This window comes from Protobothrops mucrosquamatus, unplaced genomic scaffold, assembly GCF_001527695.2.
Source record: "Protobothrops mucrosquamatus isolate PMUCROS unplaced genomic scaffold, P.Mucros_1.0 scaffold_223, whole genome shotgun sequence".
NCBI classification, from domain to species: Eukaryota; Metazoa; Chordata; class Lepidosauria; order Squamata; family Viperidae; genus Protobothrops; species Protobothrops mucrosquamatus.
In genome coordinates this window covers 16,240-27,239 of record NW_015386299.1, presented here as the reverse complement: position 1 = coordinate 27,239, position 11,000 = coordinate 16,240, and the positions used below count along the sequence as shown (strand labels likewise).

Genomic DNA, 11,000 nt, shown 5'->3' with positions numbered 1-11,000 from the left:
GAGAAGACTTGTATGCACAGAATAAATAATGCAAATACTTTGTAGGGGACCATGGCACCATCTATTGGCGTGAAGAGGGTCTCGCTCGATTAAACCTCAGATCTGGAGATCCTGTTGATCCCCGGGCTGGTTTGAACGAGTCCACGGAAAAAAGAATTCCGCAAAACGTACCGATAATCTCAACTTAAAATGACCAAAGGGGGTCACGTGACCCCGGGACAGTCATAAATAGGAGTCAGTTGCCAAAGCGTCCGAATTTTGATCACGTGACCGCGGGAAATGCTGCAAAAGGCCGTAACTATGAAAAACAGCCATGAGTCCCTTTTCTCAGTGACATTGTGGAACTTTGAACGAAGTTGCTAAACTAAGCATCGTAAGTTGAGGACTGTCTGCAGCCCATTATCCAATTATCATTTCCGTTGACAACTGGGGTCTTATTTCTGATTATACCTGAGTATTTTTCTGTGCCACTTGGATAATGCTTTTTCAAGACATTGAGGATAAGCGTAGGAATTATGAGAAAGGCCGTATATATTTAATTTCACATGTGCTAACTGCAGCAAGAATTGTATTCGCCCAACATTGGAAAAAAGAAAACCTACCAACAGAAGAAGAACTAATTAAGAAAATTTTAGAGTGTGCAGAAATGGACAGATTGACTTTAAAGATAGAAGAGAAAGAAGAGTCGGTGTATTTTAGAACACGGGATAATTTTTATCAATGGCTAGGAAAACGAGTTAGAGAGAAATTGACTTTAAAGATAAAAGAGAAAGAAGATTCAGTGTATTTTAGAACACGGGATAATTTTTATCAATGGCTAGAAAAACGAGTTAGAGAGAAAGGAATGTGATATGTAACACTGAATATATACTAGTAAGAAGACTATTGAGAGATTAATTAACATATTGTTTATGATAATTATTATTCATTGTTTTTTAAATACATGAACCCAGACAACATGCTGTTTGCTAAATATTAAGAATGTTATTTTAAAAAATCCTAACCCTAACCCCAACTCTAATCCCGACCCCACTCTATTCCTAATCCTATAAAAAATAATAAAATATATATATATAAAATGGATAAGCGTAGGGGGAGCTGAATTCAAGGAACCAAGCTCAGAGAAACACACAAATAAATGACTATATTCTCATTTACCCAACCGTCTCTTGCATCAATTCAGTTCAGTGAACAAGAAAAAAAAAAAGGGGGGGGGGCATTAAACCAAATCTTCTTAGCTATGAAGGGCCCAACCAAGGACACTGAAACTGTACAGGTCTCTCCCCGACTTACAATTATTTGTTTAATGACCATTTCAAGTTACGACGGCACTGGGGGAAAAATGCCTTGGGGCCATTTTTCACACTGATGGCCGTTGCAGCACCCCCATCTGTATTCTTTCTCCTTCGAACTTATGGCGTTTCAACCATGGCAACTTTAAGACTTGGAGACTTCAACTCCCAGAATTTATTTATTTTTTAGTTTGCATTAGCTTTTATCATTCCTGGGGTCAAAAAAACATGCGGCCGAGTCAGAATAGCCAAGTTCACCCAGCTCAGAACAGCCAAGGCAAAGGCTTAATCCACATTTGGACCCTGCCAGTCTTTGGGAAGCAGTTTGCACCTAGCCAGACCCCTGGTGACTGCACCTAGGTCCCAATTTGCTCCCATCTGGGGCATCTTCAAGCCCCCCCTCGCAAAAGCAGCTACCCACCAATGCCAAAAAAGAATTTCAGATCTCTTAAATGCTAGACTAGCGTTTCTCAACCTTGACAACTTAAGATGAGTGGACTTCAACTCTCAAAACATGCTAGCAAGGGTATTCTGGGAGTTGAAGTCCACAAGTCTTAAAGTTGCCAAGGTTGAGGACCCGTTTTAAGTAGTTGGTCTACAGTCTGCTTTTTTTTCTGGAGGACAAAAACAACTTCGGGCTGTGTGGACCGCCTCCCTCTTTGCAGTTTCCTCTCCCATTCTCTTCAAGAGTCTGGAGGGAGGATCAAAGCCTCCATTAGAGCAGCTAAGAATTTCACTTTCATTTTCTGCCCTATTAGCTGAATCATCGGGACGAGGAAGGGTGAAAAAAATTAAATGCTCTGGGTCCCCACTAGCAGGCAGCACAGACACCGCACTCGGTTGTGCCAAGGAGCGTGGGACTCACCCATCGTGACGTAAGGCAGCTTGNGAGAAGGATCAGGGGGGACATGATAACAGTCTTCCAATATCTCAGGGGCTGCCCCAAAGAAGAGGGAGTCAAGCTATTCTCCAAAGCTCCTGAAGGCAGGACGAAGCAACGGATGGAAACTAACCAAGCAGAAAAGCAACCTAGAACTAAGGAGAAATTTCCTGGCAGTGAGACCAATTAATCAGTGGAACAACCTGCCTCCAGAAGCGGTGAATGCTCCAATACTGGAAGTTTTTAAGAAGAGACTGGACAGCCATTTGTCTGAAATGGTATAGGGTTTCCTGCCTGAGCAGGGGGCTGGACTAGAAGACCTCCAAGGTCCCTTCCAACTTTATTATTATTATTATTATAAGAATGTTCCTTGGATCCTTCCACTCTCCTCCATTAAACCCCTCCTGAAATCTCCACTGCTTCTTGGGGGGGAGGGGAAATCTCATTTTTGAAGGAGAACCACTCAGAGAACTGAACTTCCTCGTGTCCCCCCCAACAGAAGCCCCTGCCCTCAGCTCCCCAGGACCTGTTTGCGGCAGCGCCCGCTGGCCGTGCGCTGGGGATCGCAGCCATGTGGAAAGAGTAACGCGCTCAGATTTGTCTAATCCATCAGTGTTGGCAGCCCCTGACAAGGCACTTCTTCACCCGGCCTCATTGTTATTCAATTTTCGGCTCAAATCCTGTGCTCTCTGCAGACCCATTGATCGGTATCATTTTTCACTCCAGTTGCTGAATGAGAAGCCGGGTCTCCTGGTGGCCCCGGCTGCGTGGCAGACAGCCATGGCCGACGGAGGAAGAGGAGATTTATGAATATGAAACGACTCCGGTGCCCAGAGACCAGGCTGAGCCACTGGAGATGTTCTCGCTGCTTCCCGAGGCCTCCGAATCCAGACTTCCGCGCGCCGTAATTTTATGCATGCATTTCATTACGGCACCGTGGCCGGGAGCTTCGCGAGGCAGCCCACAATCAGACAATCCTGCCTCGTTGGCTGAAATCTACATTTTGTCCTTTGTCAGCATAAACCCTTTAATTTGATGTTTTCACTCCTGAGTAAGCACCGAGTAGGTTTTAAGCTCCTTCTTGAGAAAAGGACGCGGCACTGCTCTCCTCCCCGGACGTAGAATTCGGACGCCCGTTTGCTACGGCGAAGGGGTAAAATGCACGCTGGATGCCTTGACGGTTTACAGCCACGCTAGGAAAGCAGGCAATTAGCATCCTAAAGATACTGGAGAATCATTAGCAGAGATCTGTGTATGTGGCATTTAGCATCTCATCAGGTTTACACAAAAGCACCCTTTGAGTCATCCGTGGTGGCCCTCGCTGCTTCTGGGTCAGCAAAAGGTAAGGGTCTTCCACACATCTACCAGGGATTTAATAAAGCCCTGGTTGTGTAAATGTCTAGGGAGAGTCTCAGTCATCCATGTCATGGTTGTTCCAAAGGTGGTTTGTTTTTTTCCCCCCAAGATGGCAACTGGACTTTTTGGGGTTTTTTTCCTTGAAGACATTTCGCTTCTCCTCCAAGAAGCTTCTTCAGTTCTCCAGCTCCTTGGATGAGAGGCAAAACACCTTCAAAGAAAAAAGCAAAGTCCAGTTGCCTTCTGAAAAAAAAAAAAGCATTGTGGACTTCAACTCCCAGAATTCAACTCCCAGCCAATGTAAATTCTGAAGTATTAATACCACTTTACAATGCCTTAGTAAGGCCACACTTGGAATACTGCATCCAGTTTTGGTCACCACGATGTAAAAAAGATGTTGAGACTCTAGAAAGAGTGCAGAGAAGAGCAACAAAGATGATCAGGGGACTGGAGGCTAAAGCATACAAGGAACAGTTGCTGGAATTGGGTATGTCTAGTTTAATGAAGAGAAGGATGAGGGGGGACATGATAGCAGTCTTCCAGTATCTCAGGGGCTGCCACAAAGAAGAGGGAGTCAAGCTATTCTCCAAAGCGTCTGAAGGCAGGACAAGAAGCAACGGATGGAAACTAATCAAGGAGAGAAGCAACCTAGAACTAAGGAGAAACTTCCTGACAGTGAGAACAATTAACCAGTGGAACAACCTGCCTCCAGAAGCGGCGAATGCTCCAACACTGGAAGTTTTTAAGAAGAGACTGGACAGCCATTTGTCTGAAATGGTATAGGGTTTCCTGCCTGAGCAGGGGGTTGGACTAGATGACCTCCAAGGTCCCTTCCAACGTTATTATTATTATTATTAAAATTGCACACAACCCCAGGCCCAACAGCTAGCAACCACAGTGCTACGAAGGTGGAAGATGGAACCAGCTGCTGTTCTCTTGCAGACACGATTTTGTTCCCCACAGTTCTGGAACCCCACAACTTCTAAGGAGATGCCGCTGTCGTTTTAATAACAAAGAACACTATGCATTTACTACTTAGATCCCGTTACTTTGAAGAAACTAAAGGAGGCTGGCTCTTTAAAGAAACTGGGAATCGAAAGAGTTTCCTGGCCGAACTCTAAAACTCTGCCAATGCTGAGATAACAAATCGTTAATTTTGCGGGGAGATTGCTCTCTGTGGTATTTGAATTTTCTGCAGCTCCTGGAAAATGAATAGCCAGGTTTCTGAATCAATGCCTACAAACTTCGCTTCGGTTTCACGTTGCCTCGTTGTACGGAAAGCCCTGTGGATCACACAAAGACAGTCTTCCCAGAAATTCTAAAACTCACGACAATTCTGGAAGCAAATCCTGGTTTAAAACTAACTGCGATGAGCGTGGGTGAATTATTTAAAACCTTGCGTTTAAAAAAGTAGCATTCCACTTTTCCTTCTTGGGGTAGGATTCCTCAAAAGCAAAACCACTGGAAAGCTAAACAACACAGTTTCAATGTAAACTCTTAAGTAAGTGTACTTTAGAACAAAATAATAATAGAGCAGCACGGCGCAAATGCTTGGAAGCATTTTCAAAAATAGGTTTTTTAAAAAAATCAACGGACACTAAGGGGTTTTTTTCTGCTTAAAAAAAGGAACATTCTATATCATCTCCCAGAAGGTCAGCAATGAGGAAGTGAAAAGGGATCTGAGAATCTGGATGCAGAGGAGAAAAAGTCACCAGTCCAGTCTTGCCCAATCCTGTTAATTCTCCAGGAATTCTGGATCAATTGCAAGAACCCCACAACATGGCTGGATTACAAAAAGCTAACGCCATCACCGGGATGAGGATAGGATAGGATAGGATAGGATATGGAATGGAATAGAATAGAATAGAATAATAGAATAGAATAGAATAGAATAGAATAGAATGTGGAATATGGAATAGAATAGAATATAGAACAGAATAGAACAGGATATAGAACAGAATAGAATATAGATTAGAGTAACTAGACTAGAGTAGACTAGAATATAAAACAGAACAGAATATAGAATATAATAATAGAATAGAATAGAACAGAACAGAAGCTGGAAGGGACCACGGAGATCTTCTAGTCCAGCCCCCTGCTCAAGCAGGAGGACCTATACCATCTCAGACAAATGAGTTTTCCTGGGTGATCTCAATCCCTTTTGCATGTGTCAATAAACCTTTTCATTTAAGCCAATATTTCTCAACTCCAGCAATTTTAAAATTGGTGCACTTTAGCTCTCAGAATCCATGTTGGCTGAGCAATTCTGGGAGTTGAAGTCCACACCTCTTACGGTTGCTGGGATTGAGCGATGCGGGTTTAAAAAAGCCAATCCCGAGTCCCGCTTAGACCCCGATCGTGTCAAAGCTTCCAGTGTCAAGGAGAGCCACGCACAGACAGAGAGAGAGAGAGAGAGAGAGAGAGAGAGAGAGAGAAAAAACGCACTAACACATGGGAGCCTTGACTTAATGGTAACTGAGAATTCTTAGGAGGAGAGATGCTGGTTTCTTCCTAAGACTAATTTCAATGGTTTGTTTTCTCTTACTAGGTTTAGGAAAGAGTATTTATTAAGATAGCCGGGCTCCAGACAAAAGAGAAGAGAAGAGAAGAGAAGAGAAGAGAAGAGAAGAGAAGAGAAGAGAAGAGAAGAGAAGAGAAGAGAAGAGAAGAGAAAGGAGAGAAAGGGGGAAGAGAAGAGAAAGGAGAGAGAGAAAAGGGGAAAAGAGAAGAGAAAGAGAAAGGAGAGAGAGAGAAAGGGGGAAGAGAAGAGAAAGGAGAGAGAGAAAGAGGGAAGAGAAGAGGAGAAAGGAGAGAAAGGGGAAGAGAAGAGAAGAGAAAAGAGAAGAAAAGAGAAGAGAAGAGAAAGAAGAGAACGACACCCAGTCCCAAGTGGAGAAGATCTTTGCCGTTTTGGTTCACTAACCACTTACTACACACACTCATCCTACATTCTCACGCGCACCAAGATAATGTAGGGTTCGGCGGCTTAATAATTTATACGTTTCAGGACACATTTATAAATATTAATCCAATTTCATCTTTTATGTTAATTCACGTAAGGGGCTGGGGAGAATATTACATCATAAATCCTATAATAGCATTCTTTCAAAAACAAGCAGGGGGGGGGAGAGAAGACTTGTATGCACAGAATAAATAATGCAAATACTTTGTAGGGGACCATGGCACCATCTATTGGCGTGAAGAGGGTCTCGCTCGATTAAACCTCAGATCTGGCGATCCTGTTGATCCCCGGGCTCGTTTGAACGAGTCCACGGAAAAAAGAATTCCGCAAAACGTACCGATAATCTCAACTTAAAATGACCAAAGGGGGTCACGTGACCCCGGGACAGTCATAAATAGGAGTCAGTTGCCAAAGCGTCCGAATTTTGATCACGTGACCGCGGGAAATGCTGCAAAAGGCCATAACTATGAAAAATAGCCATGAGTCCCTTTTCTCAGTGACGTTGTGGAACTTTGAACGAAGTCGCTAAACTAAGCGTCGTAAGTTGAGGGCTGTCTGCAGCCCATTATCCAATTATCATTTCCGTTGATAACTGGGGTATTATTTCTGATTATACCTGAGTATTTTTCTGTGCCACTTGGATAATGCTTTTTCAAGACATTGAGGATAAGCGTAGGAATTATGAGAAAGGCCGTATATATTTAATTTCACATGTGCTAACTGCAGCAAGAATTGTATTCGCCCAACATTGGAAAAATAAAAACCTACCAACAGAAGAAGAACTAATCAAGAAAATTTTAGAGTGTGCAGAAATGGACAGATTGACTTTAAAGATAGAAGAGAAAGAAGAGTCGGTTTATTTTAGAACACGGGATAATTTTTATCAATGGCTAGAAAAACGAATTAGAGAGAAATTGACTTTAAAGATAAAAGAGAAAGAAGATTCAGTGTATTTTAGAACACGGGATAATTTTTATCAATGGCTAGAAAAACGAGTTAGAGAGAAAGGAATGTGATATGTAACACTGAATATATACTAGTAAGAAGACTATTGAGAGATTAATTAGCATATTGTTTATGATAATTATTATTCATTGTTTTTTAAATACATGAACCCAGACAACATGCTGTTTGCTAAATATTAACAATGTTATTTTAAAAAATCCTAACCCTAACCCCAGCTCTAATCCCGACCCCACTCTATTCCTAATCCTATAAAAAATAATAAAATATATATATATAAAATGGATAAGCGTAGGGGGAGCTGAATTCAAGGAACCAAGCTCAGAGAAACACACAAATAAATGACTATATTCTCATTTACCCAACCGTCTCTTGCATCAATTCAGTTCAGTGAACAAGAAAAAAAAAAAGGGGGGGGGGCATTAAAACAAATCTTCTTAGCTATGAAGGGCCCAACTAAGGACACTGAAACTGTACAGGTCTCTCCCCGACCTACAATTATTTGTTTAATGACCATTTCAAGTTACGACGGCACTGGGGGAAAAATGCCTTGGGGCCATTTTTCACACTGATGGCCGTTGCAGCACCCCCATCTGTATTCTTTCTCCTTCGAACTTATGGCGTTTCAACCATGGCAACTTTAAGACTTGGAGACTTCAACTCCCAGAATTTATTTATTTTTTAGTTTGCATTAGCTTTTATCATTCCTGGGGTCAAAAAAACATGCGGCCGAGTCAGAATGGCCAAGTTCACCCACCCCAGAACAGCCGAGGCAAAGGTTTAATCCGCATTTGGACCCTGCCAGTCTTTGAGAAGCAGTTTGCACCTAGCCAGACCCCAGGTGACTGCACCTAGGTCCCAATTTGCTCCCATCTGGGGCATCTTCAAGGGTCCCCCCCCCTCGCAAAAGCAGCTACCCACCAATGCCAAAAAAAAGAATTTCAGATCTCTTAAATGCTAGACTAGCGTTTCTCAACCTTGACAACTTAAGATGAGTGGACTTCAACTCCCAAGCATGCTAGCAAGGGTATTCTGGGAGTTGAAGTCCACAAGTCTTAAAGTTGCCAAGGTTGAGGACCCCTGTTTTAAATAGCTGGTCTACAGTCTGCTTTTTTCCTGGAGGACAAAAACAACTTCGGGCTGTGTGGATCGTCTCCCTCTTTGCAGTTTCCTCTCCCATTCTCTTCAAGCGTCTGGAGGGAGGATCAAAGCCTCCATTAGAGCAGCTAAGAATTTCACTTTCATTTTCTGCCCTATTAGCTGAATCATCGGGACGAGGAAGGGTGAAAAAAATTAAATGCTCTGGGTCCCCACTAGCAGGCAGCACAGACACCGCACTCGGTTGTGCCAAGGAGCGTGGGACTCACCCATCGTGACGTAAGGCAGCTTGTCGGTCGAGCCGTGAGGATAAATGCTGTACAGGTGAGCGCCGGTGACATCGACCCCACCCAGGACTAACGCTGCCCCGATATATCCCTGGTACCTGGAGCATAAATAAATGAATTATAAACAAAAGAAGCGTTAACAGCACGGAGAACGCAAGACAGGCAAAAACAGAAGAGGGTGGATATCTCTTTCTGAGGTATGTTTACAAGCACAACTGAGCCTCAAATATATGTTGTTAAGTGAGAGCTTGATCACGTGACACACACACAAACACACCCCGGGACGCTGCGACCGTCATAAATATGAACCAGTCGCCAAGCGTCTGAATTTTGATCTCCGTGTTGGTAGGGATGCTGCAACGGTCCTAAGTGTGAAGCGGTCGCAACTGTGAAAAAGGATCTTACGTCACTTTTTTCAGTGCCATTGTAACTTTGAACTAAATGAACTGTTGTTAAGACGAGGACCACCCGTATTGGCCGTTCTCTAACGCTTTGTAAATTTTCGTGGTTTAAAAGCCAGGAAAAACGGGGCTGTGGTTTAAACCAGGGGTCTTCAAACATGGCCCTTTGATGACTTGTGGACTTCAACTCCCAGAATTCCTCAGCCAGGCACGCGTGTCCACAAGTCATCAAAGGGCCAAGTTTGAAGACCCCTAGTTTAAATTGTGGGGTTTTAACCGTGGGGTTTTCATGTTGCACGCTGCCCAGAGTCTCTGTGTGTTGGGCAGCTCTATAAAGTAGTTTAATAAATAAACTAAAATTATAAATCAAACGGCCTTGGTTTTCCATACAGAGCTTTGAGTGCATCCACCGGTTTTACAGGCAGATCCGACTATGCAGTTGAAACCCTCTTTTATCTGCATAAATTGTGCTCACATCTCCACTGTTTTGACCCCTCCCCAAAGAAGCCTCTGAAAGGTGGGAACGGAAGCCTTCTCGGCCCGTAACAATCCTGCCCCAGACAACGACGAAGTACCTGAAAAGCATCTGCTTGAGCATCCGGTTGGCCGTCACGACTCTGGGAAGCCGCCCGGTTGAGAGGGAATGAAGCTCCATGTTTGAAGAGATCATCTGGGTGGTCACTTCGGTGTCTGCAGCCGTTCCGGCCCCACAGCAGCTGCAAGGGTAAAACAGCAGCATTTTAGGCACCCCTGAGCCCCACTGAAACCCATCGGCCTTTCCCACCCCAAGGAAATTTGCTGCCAGGTGTCTATGGAGATTCTCAGTCATCCAGGTCATGGTTGTCCCAAAGGTGCTTTTGCAAAGAGGCAACTGGACTTTCTGGTTTTTCTTTGAAGGTGTTTCGCTTCTCATCCAAGAAGCTTCTTCAGCTCTGACTGGATGATCTTCCCCTTGCCTCTTCAAAATCTCCATAGACATCCCCATACATATAACATGCCCATTTGTTCACCCCATGCCCATTTGCCCATTTGTTCACCCCATGCCCTCTCACTCCCCCCAGCTTTTGATGGCAGGATGCCAGCAGGGCACCAAGCCAAAGATGGCGGAACTGACACTTGACTTTACGTAACACCCAAGAGCATTCAAGAGGATACTGATCGTGTCACTGCATGTTGCTTGCCACAATTAGAATTTAGAATTAGAATTAAGAGTTGGAAGGGACCTTGTAGGCCATCGAGTCCAATCCACACAACGCCCAAGCAGGAGACCCGACACCAGGGGTCTTCAAACTTGGCCCTTTGATGACTTTGTGGACTTCAACTCCCAGAATTCCTCAGCTGAGGAATTCTGGGAGTTGAAGTCCACAAGTCATCAAAGGGCCAAGTTTGAAGACCCCTGCCCTACACCATTTCTGACCGATGGCAGTCCAGATTCTTCTTGAATAGCTTCCAGCGATGAAGCTCTCACAACCTCTGATGGCAAGCTAGCTGTTCCGTTGGTTGTTTCGGGTGGAAACTGCTGGAAACCTCCACTCACCTGCTCTGAGGTCACAGCATACCTGGCCACCCTACCTGGCGACGCAGTGGGATCCGTTCTCAAACAAATTCAGGCAGGACTGGGGCTTAATCGTTTAATGATAAGTGCATTAAGATGGAGGTCATTTAAGCTGGCTGCCCCCAGAGAGAAAGTCTCTTTTTGAAAGATTCCAGCGAAGCTCAACTTCTGAAGGCAAATTGTTCCAATTTGTGGATTGTTCTCAC

General features: G+C 44.1%; 1 protein-coding gene across 1 annotated transcript in view; it reads right to left on the bottom strand.

Moving 5' to 3' along the window:
* Positions 1-11,000, bottom strand: part of PSMB7 (proteasome subunit beta 7) — a 34,960-nt gene that overhangs the window by 21,790 nt on the left and 2,170 nt on the right. Inside the window, exons 4-5 of the mRNA XM_015828199.1 lie at positions 9,815-9,955; positions 8,821-8,936 (exon numbers count right to left, since the gene is read on the bottom strand). Coding sequence (XP_015683685.1) covers positions 8,821-8,936; positions 9,815-9,955 — 257 coding nt within the window. The remainder of the gene's footprint in view (positions 1-8,820; positions 8,937-9,814; positions 9,956-11,000) is intronic.